At 40.2% G+C, this 17,521-nt stretch overlaps 1 protein-coding gene across 16 annotated transcripts in view; it reads left to right on the forward strand.

Annotated features, from left to right (window-relative positions):
- The window catches only part of USP34 (ubiquitin specific peptidase 34), a 145,979-nt gene that overhangs the window by 125,400 nt on the left and 3,058 nt on the right, over positions 1-17,521 (forward strand). For 11 of the 16 annotated variants that reach the window (XM_074864438.1, XM_074864439.1, XM_074864441.1 and 8 more), the window contains 14 exons: positions 1,278-1,435; positions 2,691-2,769; positions 6,143-6,269; positions 6,623-6,730; positions 7,824-7,928; positions 8,053-8,177; positions 9,225-9,377; positions 10,322-10,445; positions 12,095-12,174; positions 12,590-12,730; positions 12,863-13,009; positions 13,537-13,696; positions 14,012-16,090; positions 16,188-16,386. In XM_074864438.1, coding sequence (XP_074720539.1) covers positions 1,278-1,435; positions 2,691-2,769; positions 6,143-6,269; positions 6,623-6,730; positions 7,824-7,928; positions 8,053-8,177; positions 9,225-9,377; positions 10,322-10,445; positions 12,095-12,174; positions 12,590-12,730; positions 12,863-13,009; positions 13,537-13,696; positions 14,012-14,622 — 2,118 coding nt within the window. In that variant the 3' untranslated portion in view covers positions 14,623-16,090; positions 16,188-16,386. The remainder of the gene's footprint in view (positions 1-1,277; positions 1,436-2,690; positions 2,770-6,142; positions 6,270-6,622; positions 6,731-7,823; positions 7,929-8,052; positions 8,178-9,224; positions 9,378-10,321; positions 10,446-12,094; positions 12,175-12,589; positions 12,731-12,862; positions 13,010-13,536; positions 13,697-14,011; positions 16,091-16,187; positions 16,387-17,521) is intronic. The other 5 variants (XM_074864447.1, XM_074864449.1, XM_074864450.1 and 2 more) reach the window with 5 other exon arrangements.

Consider the following 17,521-nt stretch of genomic DNA (forward strand, 5'->3'; position numbering starts at 1 on the left):
TTCTTCGCAGTGTAGCAGTTGGCAGGCAGATGGTATTTTCTCTGGAAGCAGACACTGGCATTTCTACTGTTCTTCAATATTCTGTACACCAGTCTAGTTGTAAGAAACAAGGAGTCGCCTTTAATGGCACTCTCAAGGGCGCGTTGCATTCTAACACACTAAGTGGGAGGAATTCCCAGTGAGTTTCTTCTTCGCTTTCAGTTTCTGGAACAGGGCCACGGTTCAGCCTGTTGCATTCAAACAGAGAATGGCCAGGTGATCACCTCGGAAACGCTTGTGTACCTTCTGCAAAAACAGTGGTACACTGGGAGTTGCCCTGTCTCCACAACGTTATGACACCTGCCATACAGAGTAGCTACTAGTTAAAATAGTCCACGTGTAACGGTGAAAAAACAGGCTTACAAAGCCTTTAAGAGGCAAAATACGCATTTTTGTATGATTACTCAGTGAGTATTGCTTTGAGGTCCTTTATAGGTGTTCAAGGACGGAAAGAATACCAAGACTTTCTCCACTATGTAGAGGAGAATGGAACCTTCTGTGTTGAACTTGTGTCTAGTTCAGCTCGCGGAGTAAACTTATACTCTGCCAGTCCTGGGAGTGTTCCTGCTGCTTTCACTGTTTGCATCTCCCCTCGGAAGTCTCAGTCTGCCTTGCAAGAGACTTCAGTTACTCCGCTGTGTTCAGTGTTTCCCATGCATGTGGGACTCCGTCGAGTTTTAACATAAGCAGCTTTCTGAATTCTGTTGCTTAGAATATAATATTATCATCAGCAAATGCACATACCCATGCACCGTGTAGGTAGCCCCCTGCATTCCTTAAGGAAAGCCGAGAAGTTTGGTTACATGGATCAGGATGTCAGATTCTTTTTTATCTGTATGTATATATGTGGCCGTGAGCCGTGCTGTTAGGAAGCATCGAAACATCCATTTAAGGTTTTAGAAGGGTTGTCTCAAATATCTCTGTCCTTATCCACACAGTAAATAGTGAAGGCTAAAAGCAAACTACGTTCAAGACAGATAAGAAATACCCACAATTTCTGTGTCAAAATTTTAGTCTTTAAGAACAGTTTAGTTTTAATTATTTAAGGTTAAAATGTTCTCTGCTGATTTTATAACTTTGTTGTAATGCTTAAAAATGTATTCCCATCTAAATTTACTTACCATGTTTGTTCTATGTGTTACTTGGTAGAAGTAATACACAGTAAGTAATACAAATAGGATATGAGTTGTAACATACTGCGAGAGGTTACTCTAACCTAATATTTTTGTGTGTTTTAGGCAGTAGAAGAGCTGTTTAACCTCATGCAACTGTTTGTAGCTCAGAGACCAGACATGAGAGAGGAAGAAATAGAAGACATAAAGCAATTTAAGAAAACAACCATAAGCTGTTACCTGCGCTGCTTGGACGGACGGTCTTGTTGGACTACTTTAATAAGGTACGTTAGTAGCAAAGTTAGTGTAATAATTTAATCCTGTTTGAATAAGAACTTTATTTTTCAAATATGAAGGACGATAAAAATTAAGTGTTGTTATTTCGATATTCTGTTTGATGAAAAAGTTCTGGGGATACTTTTACGCAGAAGTAAGCAAACAGAAAGTTACAATGGTAACTTTTTTGCCCAAAATCCATTGTTTGTGAATACAATTTATTTTAGAATGTTATCGGCTGAAAATTCAGAAACTGAGCAAATATTTAACAATAAACAGGTGTAAACCAAGATATATATTTTTAGGATTCAGAAAGAAACACTGTGATAAAATTGCATCAGTAGAGCCCTTGGGGGAAAAAGCTAAACCCAAATAAATCAACATTCTAATTCAGCATTTAAACTGAAATTCCTTTCTCAGCCTACCATGATTAGTCTGGATAGGCAAAGCAGTAATTTCAGCTGCTGTTGTTGACATTTGTTGTTTTGGGGCAGAAATGTGTTTTAGAAATTGTGTCTGTGGGGTGGAGTTTTACAGTATCGTATCTTCAAATAGTTTTTCATTTCTGGTCTTAGTAGTCCATCTGAAACTGTTGCTTGGGTATTTTCAGTGTAACTATAAATTGCCTGTATATGTAGGTCAGGTGTTGAGGTTTTAAATGCAACTCTTTGGTGCATGGAAACGTTCTTGTGAAAAGGCAGCAAGGCCTGTGTTACCTGGGGGGATTACGTACACTCACCTGTCACAGAGCACAACCAGGGTTTCCCAAACGCTCTGGAAGAATTGTTGTATTGAGAGGAACCGTTCATTAGCCTAATCCTTTATTTTCTGTTCTACTGTAAACATAAAATACTTTGATAGGAATGTTTTTCTACATTTAAAAGTCCAAACAGGCTTAACTTGAACCTATTTAAATGTATCATTTGACAAGCATAAACTTCTGTCTTTTGAAGTACATTCTTTTCCTCATTTTTCAGCGTTTTCACAGACATTATTTGGGAAATATTTCTGTAAAGGTTGTTTATAAATTACTTTTGATAACATAAAGTTGACATAAAGGAAGTTTGACATCAGAGGCATTTTTAAATGAAAAAGTGGAGGGAAAAAATGAAGAGAAGAATTACGTTCTTTTGGGGTTTCTTTATTCTTCTGTGATTATTTTCCAAAATATAGCATGAGCATAACAATTTTAAGCATTTGTATGAATTATGAAAAGATGATATGTAATTTTCAGTGTTCTCAATGTTTGGATTTTTTTCCTAGTGCCTTCAGAATATTATTAGAATCTGATGAAGACAGACTTCTTGTTGTGTTTAATAGAGGATTGATTCTGATGACTGAGGTAAATACTTTGTCATTTAATTATAATAAACACCTCACTTTCTCATGAAGTCATCCCTTCCTTCCTGACACTGTGTTTGCTTTAAATTGTGTTAATATGGTATCCTATGAAATATGTTGATTAAGCACCGGTGTACATGTAAAACCTTAAAATCTTAAGGATCATAGGAAGGACAAAAAAAGATTTGCCAGATATTTTGTTTGTCTAAACACTGATGTAGGATGTTAAGTGAGTAAATTTGAGGCAATACAAATCTTAATAGAGGAGAAAGATACCAGGTTAGTTGATAACAGTGGTTTGGTAGGATAAGTATAGAAGGCTGTAGCTTAAATAGGAAAGATGAGCAAGAAATAGAAGGGTGATGTGTCTTCTATATCAAGGGTAGGTAAAATTGCTCTGAGGTTCATAATGGGGAGCAGATCAGGTCTACTGAGAAAGTTGCAAGCAGCAAGAGATGTCGTGAGTGGTAAGAAATCAGTCTTGGCTTCCGTCACGTAGCTGTTTCCCCTGTCGTCTTTAATAAGATTTCTTTAGTAGTGAAAAGAAGATGAGGCAAATGTTTGCCTGCTTCTCAAGACGGAGGGAAAGCCACCAACAGGTGATGTTGAGAGGGAGCAAGTTTGTGCTTTTTTTGTGTCATTCTCTTTATTACAGATCAACTGTGAGTGAATGGCTGAGCACAGGCACACAATTATTACTACATAAGAAGGGTTAAGGCAACAGGTTAAAGTACAGAAATAACTTAAAGGATGCTCAGGTGCAATTGTGATTAATATTTCTGAATGCTTCTTTGAGGCACCTCTGAGGCAATTCTCCCGAGCTTTCCTACCTATTGTGCTTTTGTTAGCAAGGAGTTGTCTAAGAGCACACAAACTAGATATCTTTTTGATGAAACTAAACCTAAAATGCATTTCTGGAGCGTATGTAGTGTATTCCAGTTGTAAATGGGTATTTGGTCCATGAGACCAGACCAGAGGGAGTTCAAAATAGGAAAAAAAGAAGAAATAGCACAGCCCTGAAGTGGGTACAGTTTGCATGTCAAGCCCCTGCCCACCAGCGGTTTCACTCTGCAGATCCACTCATACTGTCCTGCAGTAACGTAGGAAAAGCCTAAAAGACATTGCTGAAAAACCTCTGAAAAGTTACTGGCTACTTTTTTAAGATGGGTGAGATACCAATAGACTGGAAAAGGGCGCATCCAGTGTTTATCTCTTTTTTTTTTTTTTTTTTTTTTTTTTTTTTTTCTTAAGATGGGTCTTGGGTTCTATTCAACACTTCCATTATTGAGTTGAGGGATGAGAATGTGTATTTATTAAATATACTGGCAATGCAAAATGGGGAAGGACACTAGATCCTTTTGAGAACAAGAATAAAAATCAAGATTGTCTGGATATGTTGGAGAAAGTGTAAAAATGAGATGCAGTTCATTCTTGGCATATGTATAATGGTGTATTCAGGGAGAGATAATAAACTGCTAAAAATCCACGGTGCAAGACAAGTGAATAGGAGGTAGTTGTAGCTGCACAGTAAATGGGATTTGGAAGTCGTCAGGAGGACTTTGAGCAAACATCAAGGATATAAAGATGATATTTATACTGCCTTAAGGCGCATGGATGGGACTAGATGATGCTCTGAGGTTGATTCCAATCCCGCTTTTTATATAAAAAATCCTCTTAACTTTTTTTTATGTCACTAGTTTGTATTTCCTGGGAAAAAGTGTGATTAAAAAAAGCTGGAATTACAAAATCAGTTAGAAAAATTAAAATGAAGACACTGCAGTGCTGTTTGAAAATTGAGTATTCAGGAGCTTGTCTAAATGTGAGCCTATTGATTAATTAATTAACTGCAGTTAATTACTCCAGAATATGTGTTCCTCTTCGTCTTGAAAATGCCTGTATTCAGTAAACTTGGGCTAAAAAGTTAGGAACTGAGCTGTAAGTTTAATACATGAAACTCATAAGTAAACTAAGATATATACATACATATAAAAAAAAGAACAGCTTAGTTAACCCTGCTCCATATTAACAATAGATAAGTTTATAAAGAATGTGTAATATAAGGTGCAATTTATCTATGTAAAAAGGTACTGGAAATTAGATAAAACTGCTGCTGCTTTACAGCTTGAAATTACCAGGCCTTGTATTTTCCCTTGTTCTCTGGAAGTGTTTTGCATGGTGAAGAATACTGCATCGAGGGGTTGTCACGTCCAGAAAAGTTCCTCACTTGGCAGGGTTGGTCGCGTATCTTTTATCTTCAGGATAATATGAAAACGGCATATCACAATTTTGCATTATAGGGAATGAAATTACTGTTTCTCTATCTTTAAAATATCCCAGCAGGTGAAATAACTTTTCTTACATCTTGTGCTAGGATTTTTGCAGTTTGGAAATGAGTTGCTTTTCCTTCCCAGTTTTTCTATAAATCACAGATGCCCAGAAGGTTTATTGGTTATAAAAGCAGAAGTAATTCATCTGATGTACAATCATATAGCATATGTCCTTAAAGAGCAGTTTGAAAAATGACTAGCATCTATATTAACCTTTCGGTTTTTCCCCAAATTCACATACCCACATCCATCTTTATGCATCTCTAATACCGTGAGATGTATGTTGGAGCAGAAAGATTGGGGTTACAGGTATATAAAAATACCGTGTCTAAAATTATGCTTTGCTTTTTGGCTTTTAGATAATTGTGTGAAAACTCTGTAATTATTTTGAGCCATGAATAGAAAGCTTTTACCTTGAAAACAAATTGAGGCAGTTTTTAAACGCCTCTCTCTATAAGCTGTATTGGATGTGCTCACAAAAATGCTTGTTTCTTGAGCTGAGGTGGGTGGTAACTACTTGCAGAGGGGTTAATGTTACAATAAATGTTACAAATTCCGTTCCCCTCTGGCATGTGCATGACAAAAATTTAATATGACTCCAGTTTTTGGGTTAGGTGAGAAGAACAAAAATCAGCCTTTCGACCAAAGGCGGGTTTCAGATTACCCCCTCCCTCCGTACAAGACTACCTGGTGTTCACTGGTACCAAAACTGGATGTCGGGGTCAGCAATTACAGAGGATACCTGGTCGTTCATTTCTTCTCTCTCTTTCCTTCTCTCTTTCTGACCCTTTCCCCCCTGCCCCCCCTTTGTTTTTTTTTCCTTTAAGAATCTATTTGTAAATACACTGATTTTCTATACAGATATATTTTCTTTTTAAAGGTTGTTACCTTTGAGTGATTTCGTCATTACATCTACCACAGTGTATTTTGATCCATCTTGTTTGAGTTTAAAACAAATGTAAAAGCAGTATCTGTAGGATAGAAACAGACATGATAACAAGGATGTTAATTTGGCAACATAAAGTTTTGGCATTTTTTTCTTTACAGTCCTTTAACACGTTGCACATGATGTACCACGAGGCCACAGCTTGCCATGTGACTGGAGACCTGGTAGAACTTCTGTCTATTTTCCTTTCGGTTCTTAAATCGACACGTCCCTACCTTCAAAGAAAAGGTTTGGTTATAACTCTTCAAAGGATTATGCCTGTGGCCTGTTAATTAATTTTCAGGACCCGAAACCTAGTATTTTATCTTGCTCATTAACTGTGTTTAAAAATTTCCCATACAGTAGGAGAGATGATTATTAACAGTTAGTAAATTGTTACTTATTAAATTATTTATTGACATAATATGAAACTAGATTAAGTAAATGTAATAGCAATAGACTGGGGAGATTTGATAGATTTCTAGATTGATGATAATCAGGCTAGAGGAAAATGAGATTCTTCAGCAGTAAAACTCTGTGCTTTATTTAATGAGCTTTTGAGAAACGAACTGAAGAGATTTCTGTGGTTTTTGCATTTGCAGATGTGAAGCAAGCTCTCATCCAGTGGCAGGAGCGAATTGAATTTGCCCATAAGCTCTTAACTCTGCTAAATTCCTATAGTCCTCCAGAACTTAGAAACGCTTGTATTGGTAAGTTGTTGTAGTGTAACTGCAGTCAGGAAGGACCTGTTCTAGGCAGTCACCTGCTTGGAAATTGAAATTCCAGTTTTGCAAGCGCACGTGCTTAGTAGATACTCTGTAGGTTGGGATTGTTTATGTTAATACTGTCGATACATTGATAGTGCCGTTGGTCCTATTCTAAATCATTCTGGTTTCGTCAGGTTAAAATTATGTTTCCACTTCCCTAGGCATGCAGACTGTGTGCACAGAAAGTCAGCCTGCATTTTGGGAGAGCAGTTTGCTACCTGATAAGGGAAGGGGCGTGTTTAAGGACTAACTCCAGAATACAGGCGTCAGTCAGTTTAGAATCAAATCCCAAATCTTACATTAAAATTGAAATACTAACGCTCCCCTCAGAAGGGTGCATGGTGACCCAGTTAGGCTGAATAACAGCTTTTAGTGTTCATTGTTATGATCCATTTCTGGAGGGTGTAATAATAAAGGTAAAGCTGAAATAGCTTGTAGAATGGAATGGATTTGCTTTTTTAAACTGTAGATGCAGACATTATATGTAAGTGTCTCTTTTGCCTTAGAAAACCTTCTTCAAAAAGGTCTAGGTTTTTTTCTAGTTTAGGCTTTTAAATATTATTTAATAGATATAATCTGCATCTTTATGCATGCTGATGAAGGTCTAAACCTGTGCCCAAATGACCTTTTGTGCTGTGATTTGTGTGCATTTTCCCCTTATTTTGAGTGCCTTTCTCATTGTCCTCCTGACTGCTGCTGGTTGACATTTTCCAGGCATCAAACTCGCTATGTTTAAGAAGAAGGAAAAAGGGTAATTTTACTGAGCTTCCACTTTCTACAAGCTGGCACGCCTCTCGCTGGTGGTTGATCTACCACTGAGCAGGTTTTCTCCCAGTGGCAGAGGTGAAGGGAATCTTGGCTGGTTCAGGGGCGTTCCCTTTACGTGCTATTCACAGTAGAGCCTCCCTCCACGGTGCACACCGAGTTCAGGAAAAGCAGCATGAAAGAGAGGTTGCAAATGCATGAGCCTTAAATAAACTTGTTTGCTGTTAAGAAATAACAATATGTAATAGCAAAAACAACTTTTTGTTTGTAGATGTCCTCAAGGAGCTTGTACTTTTAAGTCCTCATGATTTCCTACATACTCTGGTTCCATTTCTACAGCACAATCATTGTACATACCACCACAGTAATATCCCAAGTAGGTATTTCAGTGATTGTATTTTGAAGTTCTCTTACGCTATTATTACTCTATCGTGTTCCTTGCTGACGGCAAATATTGACCTTTTTAATATATCCCTATTTTATCCTAACTTATACTACAGTGTCTCTTGGACCTTATTTTCCATGTCGTGAAAATTTGAAATTAATAGGGGGAAAAAGCAATATTCGTCCTCCGCGTCCAGAACTTAACATGTGCCTCTTGCCTACCATGGTGGAAGCCAGCAAGGTACGTGAACGTACGGTCTTCTGTAAATAGCTGTTTCTCTATTGTTTTCCCGTTTTTTGTGAGAGTATTATAAGACGCCAGTAGGGTAATGCGTTTACATTTTCTTTGTAAACAAAGCGTAATTCTTCTTCAAGATGTGTTGTCCTCATATACTCCATTCTAGATGTGCACTCCCGAAGCACCATTTCCCTGCCTGTGGTGATACACAGCCTCATATTCCAGACGTGATAAGGGTTTGAGCCTTGTATTAAGAAAAAAACCCATAGCGCACTTTTTGATAATCTTCGATCTGTTTGTGGCATTTATAAAGAAAATTCAGGAACCTCCCAGGGATTGTCCAGATGGGTTTCCAACTCGGTTAAGATTTATTACCAGGCAGCTAAGTGGATCCTCCAGGTTTCATTCGAGTCCATTCAGCTGGGACTGAGGCATAATCTTCCCTTGGTTTGGGTGAAATACCAGAACCTGAGATACCATACAGGGCTCTTGAGTCTTTCACTTTCCATTTTCCCTTCTGTGGACTTCCTGCTGGGATGCCAACCTCGGTGGGGCTACTTTGTAGTCACTTGCCCCGTCCCGTGGTCACAGTTGCAGCAGCGGTGGGATTCAGCTCACGTCACTTTGCCTATCTAAAAGGTCAGCGCCCAGCTCGCTCTGTGGTTCATGGCGATACGGGGTTGCCCTGGGAAGGAGGTGAATAGCTGCCCTCCTTCCTGTCCTGGACACCCCAGTCCGGGTGAGGTGGCTCTTCCTCGGGAGGAGTCTGTCTGTCTATCCACTGCCTGCAAGAAATAGTGAAATGACTAGATTTTAGATAGCTGAAGTCAGGTAAGGTGAATCCCACCCTAAAAGGAATATGTATGGACAATCATTTGAAGAAGGAAAACTGGTTACTTGCTGTACAGTAACTGTGGTTCTTCAAGATGCTTTGTCCACACAGATTCTGTGGTCCTGCTCCTGTGCTAACCCCGAGCCCTGTCACAGGGGCTTCTGATCGGTGAAGGAATTGAGTGGTGGTTGAAGCCGCCATACCCCTTATGCCCTCAGGTACAGTGGTCGCAAGGACACACTGGGTGCAGGCACAGCCCCAGTGGACACTGCTATTCAGAAAGAATCCAATCTCCTGCACATGGGGCCTATGTGCACGTAGATGGGAATCTGTGTGGGCAACACATTTCGAAGAAGCACGGTTACTGTAGGGTAAGTAACCCTTCTTTTTTAAAGCTTTCCAAACGATGCTGTGTAGATTTGTGCACCATCAAATTTTACTGTGTAACCAAAGTTTCTGAAAAAATGTCGAGAAATGATCTGTAGTGGGTTTTTTCCATCGTGTATCCAGAGGTGATGGATGGGACGCTAAATAATGTGAACGATTGAACTTAAAAAGTCGGTGTATTATAGGACATGGTATTTTACACTTTATAACGAGTTTATATACATTAGGAACCAGAAGATTTTTAAGCCTCTGAAACCACATCCACAATTACGTTTCTGTGTGGTTTTGCATGCTCATTTTTCATTCGTTTTGTATAAGATTGCATTTGTTTGCTTGAGTCGGAGATTTCCTTTGGCTAGCTGGTCTGCAGAAGCTGGTGCCATTTTAAGCGTGTACATCCAAAGTATATTCAAATATTGGCACGCAAAACCCTTGGCGTATATTTGTCACTTGGTTTGAGACATTCCTGAAAATACTGCTTTTGAAAGCTCGTGAAGCTCAGTCTTGAGAAAATTCTGACTTCTACAGATCGTAACTGACAAGTTATGATATAAAACGCAGTAGCGTATATATATTTAGGTATCTGTACATGATTTAAGCTTACTGCGTTGTTTTCTTGTCGTCTTCAAGATGTGGTGTTCGCACAGCTTTGCATCTTCTCAGTCTGTCGATTCAGAATCGCACAATAAAAGTTGTTACTGGTGGGGGAGTCGCGTTTGCCAGCCCTCCGAGCTGTGCTTGCCAAGGGCTGGGTGAGGAGATGCAGCTGGCCTGGGGTAGACCTGGAAATTCCCATCGTGTTTCTCCATAGTGTACGATGAAGCATTTTAGGGCAAGAAGTGCAGTAACGTTAAGCTTAGACGCTTGGGAAATTTGGTTGCTGTCCAGTTGCTTCTGTAGTTTAAATGAAGCTCTCTTAAATCTTCAGGGCAAAGATGATGTTTACGATCGTATGCTGCTAGACTACTTCTTTTCTTATCATCAGTTCATCCATCTGCTATGTCGAGTTGCAATCAACTGTGAAAAGTTCACTGAAACTTTAGTTAAAATGAGTAAGTATGAAGGTTACACAGCCTAAGGATTTTTTTTTTTCTGTGCAAACTGTGAGTGCTTCTCCACTAAGTTTTATATTCAGGATTTTTAAGAAAAAGCAGAGCTTGTGAAACTTGCTGCATTAGTTGTTCTGGACATTATTTTTATCCCCAAAACTGTACGACATGTATAATGTAGTAGCGTCTTACCTACGTGACCGTCACACTTCAGGCCTGTCCAGAGAGGAGCAGAGGTAACCAGTCAGAATTCGGTCTCCTTGCACATTTAGATTTTAATACAGGACTCACTGAAGGGTTTTGGGGGGGGTTTTTTTGAGTTTGGCAGTTTAAATGGCTTTGGATCAGATTCTGAGTCCTCAGCATCTCTGCCAATGGCACGACCTGACGCTCTGCCCAGCAGCGTACCTGACCACGTAGGCAGCCACAGATGGCCCAAGTTCTGTTGTTTACCAATCCAGCTTTATTTTACTCCACAGTTTTGGGAACCATCACAACATTTAATTAAGTTTATAACCATTCAGTCATGTGGTTTGTACCCGATACTTGTTTCAGCTCTGCCAAGTAGATACCACCAGTATTTGGGTTTCTTCCCGTCACTAAACCTCTTTTTTGGGTGTGGGCACAAGGTGTCCGTGGCTTTCTGTCTGACTGGCTGCAGAGCATCCTGCCTTGAATCGCCCCACTGAGGCCAGCTGCTACTCCAGAGGCACTTTGTGGGGTTTTTAAATTTTGTCTTCCACCGCAGACCCTAGGACAGGCCGAGTTACCCGGTGTGGTAGGTGCAGACGCACAAAGCTGGCTGTCACACAGATGGCTACTGCGTGCACACGCAGACAGGCAGCTGTCTTGCTTCAGTTGCCTAAAAATGAGCCACGTAGCCAGATTTCCCTCTGTAGCCAGTGGAGAGACGTAGATTCCTTCCAAGAGAAATTCATCTTCTGATTGTTAAATATCTTCAGCAGAATGAACCACCTATGAAAATACCCCCTTGTTTTCTTGTTTTCTCTGCCGGTAGAAGCCGGCTAGCTAACTGTGATTAAATATCACTTCTAGACAAATAAAACCATACAAAATTACTCTTACCCAAAGAGTGGTAATAGTAGAACGTTCTTTTGACCCCCTGAATCACCCACTGGCTTGTTGTTTGTCCCCTTCTTCTGACGGTAAGTCCAGCATTATTCACATTTCCTGGAGGTTGCGTTAGCTCTCGAGCTGCTGGGAACATGAGCGTTTGCTCGTGTTCGGGGTATCCCTGAACTCTTTCATCGTCTAGGCACAATGGTGCTTGGGTTAATAACCAAGATGACCTTTTAAAAATTGCATGCTGTTTTTAAAAAAAGATGGTTACAACCTTTAAGTGCTGTAGCTGACCAGTTGAAAATGTAAGACAGTAATAAAATAACCTGATTACAAAGCCAGAACTAAAGCCAGTTCTTTGGTTTTTGTACATTTCGCTGAAATACTGAAGGGACACGTGTATTTATTAAAGGGATTGTAAAAACTTCACAGACGATAGGTCTGATTATAAACAACACTTAGAATGTGGTCTTATAAAGTGATACGGCACCTTGGTACTACTTCTGTCAGGAAGTGAGTATCTCCAACGAAATTCTGACACAATAATGACTTATTTTCTCATATAATTTCAGGCGTCCTAGTTGCATATGAAGGTCTGCCGCTTCATCTTGCACTGTTCCCCAAACTTTGGACTGAGCTTTGTCAGACTCAGGTAAGAGTCAGTGAGTTTGAGAACTAACGGAATGGAAATACAGGCAAAACACGGTGAATGTGAATCAGGGACTAACTCGTAAATTGTGGCTCATTGGTATTGTTCACTCATTCAAAATACAGTATTTTGAATAGAAAATACCTCTGCTTATGTCACCTGTCATCTGACAAAACCTGATAAATCAAGTATAAAAATCTGGCACGTTGTCTTTGCTCCTGGTACACCGTAGGTACGCCCTGCCTGATAGTCCTGAAATATTTCTGTCAGTAAGAATGGTCCAGGATATGAATTGAGACCATCAGTGGGCCTGGTTAGAGGTGTCCGGCCGAGACAAGCGCAGCCGCGGTGCCGTGCTCCAGTGGTGACTTTGCACCCTCCTCTCTCTCTCTCTCTCTCTCTGTGTCTCTGTCTCCAGTCCGCCATGTCAAAGAACTGTGTAAAGCTCCTCTGTGAAGATCCAGTTTTTGCAGAATATATAAAATGTATTCTGATGGATGAAAGGACCTTTCTTAACAACAACATTGTATACACCTTTCTGACCCATTTTCTTCTAAAGGTACGTGGTCTTTTAGCAATCGTTTCTGTTTCAAAAAATGCAGTCTATAGGCTATTTCAGGTTGGGATACTGTTTTCACACAGTTCCATTTTTTTTGTGGTTTAAAAACAAAAATAAATGTTCTTTTCACAGGTCCAAGGGCAGGTGTTTTCTGAAGCAAACTGTGCCAACTTAATCAATACTCTAATTACAAATCTAATAAATCAATATCAAAGCCTAGAATCTGACTTCAGCAACCAGAGAGTTGAAATTTCCAAAGCAAGCTCGACTTTAAATGGGGTGAGTCTTTTCTAAGCGTTCGAGTATCGGCATCATTTAAGAGGCAGCTTATTTTTGGCGGTAACTCTTGAGTGCCGTGTGCCAGGGCCCCGTTAAAGAGGCGTGGGCATTGTTGGCTCTACTTCGGGCAAGCTGGGCTCTGGTGAGAGTGTGGGAGGCAGCTTAACTTAACCCCTACCAACAAGGGAGTCGTAAATTTACGGAGCAGCAGTCTGAGCAACACGATGCTGTAAAACAAGCCGAGTGCAGTAGAGTTAATGGTAGAAATGTTCTAACCTGGCAAAAAGATTTCGCCCCGCAGCAAGCAGCAGAGGATTGTCGTCGGCTTAGGACAGATCTGCGTTAAGGTCAGCAAAGCAGTAGCGAGCGGGAGATTTCAGTAGCGTAAATGGATTTAGAATTTGATCTTTTGGATGTTGAGAACATGCTGAAGCCTCTGCTTATTGCACGGATTTCTTCGGGTGCAGGATTAATCAAATACGAGTTTGAAATGAGGGTAGTGAAGTTTGTTTGCTCCTCTATTTTAGGATCTCCGAGCACTCGCCTTGCTGCTTTCAGTGCACACTCCCAAACAGCTCAATTCAGCCCTGATTCCAACTTTACAAGAGCTTTTAAACAAATGTAGAGCTTGTCAACAACAGAGGAACTCCTTACAAGAGCAAGAAGCCAAAGACAGAAAAACTAAAGGTTTGCCTTCTCTAATGGTGTCACTCTAGCTATAAGGCTTTACCAACTTCCACAAAATGAACGTAACGCGTTGTTTCCTTGCCACTGCAGGGCGGGCCGTGTCTTGGCTGCAATCCCCAACCCTACACAAGAAATACTGTTTTATTACGGAGCTAAAATTCTAGGCAATTACATGAATTTTTTGTAAGGACAGAAGTATTTATTAAAGTGCTGTGTTTAATATGGCAAAGGATACAAACGTGCAAGGCCTGTTACTGGGACGCGTGGCGTGAAAACGGTGTGCTTCCCCTAAGTGAGCTCTCCTTTTTCTTCCAGACGATGAAGGAGCCACTCCTGTGAAGAGAAGACGGGTCAGCAGTGACGAGGAGCACACTGTAGACAGCTGCATCAGTGATATAAAAACTGAACCCCGCGAGGCGTTGACCCCAACAAGCACTTCAGATAACGAGACACGGGACTCTTCGATCATTGATCCGGGCACTGAGCAAGACCCTCCTTCCCCCGAGAACAGTTCTGTCAAGGAGTACAGAATGGAGGTTCCATCTTCATTTTCAGAAGACATAATGTTAGCGACGCGGTCACAGCACATGGAAGAGCAGTCAGGAAATGGTAAATTTGAAGAATGCAAAGAATTTAAAGACCTGCAGACTTCCAAGGATTCCATGGGAGCCGAGGAGGACTCAGAGTTTCCTTCCACATCGATTTCGGCAGTTTTATCTGACCTTGCAGATTTGAGAAGCTGCGATGGTCAAGCCTTACCATCCCAGGACCCTGAAACTAGTTTATCAATCAGTTGTGGCCATTCCAGAGGACTTTTTAGTCATATGCAGCAGCATGACATTTTAGACATCCTGTGTAGGACCATTGAGTCGACGATTCACGTGGTCACAAGGATATCTGGAAAAGGAAACCAAGCTGCTTCTTGACATTAGATGGAGCATGTCTGCTTTTAAGTCTTTTAAGTCTCTTTTTTTTTTTTTTTCTTCCCCCCAAATGCTGTTTGTATAAGTTTTGCTTATTTCTGTTTTGTGCTTCAGTTTGTCCAGTGCTCTCTGCTTGAATGGCAAGATAGATTTATATGCTTAATTCTTGGTCAGGCAGAACTCCAAGATTTTTTCTTTCCTTTTTTTTTTTTTCTTTTGCATCTACCGTACACTTTCTTAAAGGGCAATCAGATAATGGGTATGTTTTATGTAATTAAGAGTTCACTGTAGTGGCTTTCATTTAATATGGCTGTCTGGGAAAACAGGGCCTCCTTGCCCTGTATGATGTAATTTAAACTTATGGCATTTTTACTGTGTATAATATGGTGTCCTCTGTGCCAGTTTTGTACCTTATAATAGAGGCAGATTGCCTCAGATCGCTGTGGTTCTTATTATCAAAATTAAGTTTACTTGTATACTAAACAACCACAAGAAATTTGATTCTGTAAAGAATCCTCTTTAGCTGTGGCCTGGCAGTATATATATGGTGCTTTATTTAACAGAATACCTGTGGAGGAAATAAAGCACACTTGATGTAAAATTAATTGTTTTATTTTTATTGACATGATCAATTGCTATTCTGTGCACTTCATTAAACTGATTGTGATGACTTTTCATTTGTTTATAACATGTTGCTTCAGTCTTTGGATTTCTCATCAAAGACAACTTCAAAAATGAAACAGCTGCAGAGAGAAACGATGATCAAATGTATATAATTGATGTAAATCTCGGTCCTTTTCCGGTTTACTTTGCATGAATGTTCAGTCACACAGTTGAGAGGGATCGGTGGTTGTTTACTCGTTTTCCCCCGCGATGTCAGGACACGAAGTGGCGGCAGAAGCCAGTGGAACTTTTCATTTCATTTCCCCGACTTTAACCCGTGTCGGTCACACTGTTCTCCCGCACCACTCGCAGACTCTTTGTCTCCTCCCCTGTACCCGCACCACCTGCCCGCGCTCCCTCGCTTTCTTCACAACTTCTGCACCCCGGAACTGCTGGAATGACTCTGTCACCTTTCCCTGTCACATCTCCTCCTGTTATTTCTGAGCAATGTCCGTTTCCTGTGTGATCTTTCGGACTGTCAATGATACTGGTTTTATTATCGATTAAACTCCATTTTCAGCTTCATTTTCCAGTTGCTTAGCTCATTTGTTTTTCTATTGTCTTCATAACCCATCGATCTTGGCCTTTTTTTCTTCCAAATGCCTTCATTCCGTCTACCATTTAATGTAGTTTAGCATCATTTGCTTCTCCACAATTCTATTATGTGATGCTTTTGTGACTCCTCTCTTTGAATCGACTCTTTTTTTTAACCTTCTGTAATTAATAATTTGTCTTTAAAGTTTATACTTTCTGTCCCCCTTTATTAGCGCTTTGATTTCCTGCACTGACAGACCCTTCATTGATGCTGGTGAGTGCGTAAGCTAGTCTCATTATACAGACATGAAATAATAATGATTTCACTCTCTTCAGAATAATTTTATTATCCTTTCTGCCTTTCTAAAAAGATCAACCTCACCACAGATTGTAACTTCGGAAAAATCACCAACGGCTTCTGGTCAAAACTTCTACATCATGAAGATCAGAATTCATCTATCAAGGCTTCTACCAAGCTACGACATTGCAGTTGGGTTCAGATGGTTTTAGGAAGATGCTCCTGTGGATCTGAAAACCTTCAGGCATTGAAGCAGCCATCATAACCCTTTGGTGAGCAGTCTCAGTTAATTACTCCTATTAAAAATGTGCATCTGGTTTTTGGTATGTTACCTGTGTTGGTTTTAGCTTCTCCTACACGATGAGCTCACACCCCAAGTCTGTTACTGAAGGTGGGATTCTGTCTTCTGTGCTGTGTTTTCCTCACTATTTTGAACCTCCTTTTTGAAGTATACCAAGTATAAACGGTATTTAATAATTATTTCATGACTCAGGGAAGTAATACACCCGTCTTCCTCTGCTCTTCCCAGATGGATGTTCCCCCTTTCTGCGGGCAACTCAGTCTGGGACTTGTAGGATGTGTTCCCCTACGGACCTGTGTGTGTGATTTGCAAATAGTGGCAATCTTGTATTTCATTATCAATTCTTTTCTCACGAGTATGTAATTGGCCCTTTAGCATCCCAGTAGAAGTCCATTTGTAACAATTTTCCCCTGACCAGGACAATTGGAAGTTACAATTCCTTGTTAGATTTCTGCGAGGCGTTTTGTGGGGTTTGGTGGCTCCCCAGGTCAAGCACCTTTGCACCCTCAGACCCACATCGTACACATGAGCCGTGTTAGGCCAACACTTCCCTTTGCGACCTCTTCAAAACACTTCATCAAATTTGACAAGATACTGAAAACCGGGTTGGTTAGCTTTAATTAAATGAGTATCCTGGTTTTTTAAACTGACAATACTAGGTTTTCTATTATTTTGTCCACAAATTGTCAGGATTACCAAAAGTATGATTATTCTTACTGCTCTTCCCTTACATTACCTTCCACTTTCCCCCTTCAGTATTCCTGCAGCTTTTACAAGAACTTGTTCCCAATATTCATTTTTTTAAACAAACATAAGCAGTACCTGCACAACCTTGTCTCTTCTTCCATACCCTTGTTTGTGCCCGTTTATCTTCCCATCTCCCTCATTTTATATGTTCTGTAAGTCATGATTTCTTCCACAGTATCCCCTTTACTTGAATCAGTTTTTTGATTTGTATTTCTTTGCCTTCAAAAATTTTTTTTTATCCATCTTAGAAAACCCCACCTTGCACTGGCTTCGTGTCTCTTACAGCTCTTATTCTCTCATTTAATAGTGATGTATTTCCTCCCAGAAGTCCCACCCCCCTTTTACAGTATTTTCTCCTG

Source organism: Strix uralensis, chromosome 3 (genome assembly GCF_047716275.1).
Source record: "Strix uralensis isolate ZFMK-TIS-50842 chromosome 3, bStrUra1, whole genome shotgun sequence".
NCBI lineage: Eukaryota > Metazoa > Chordata > Aves > Strigiformes > Strigidae > Strix > Strix uralensis.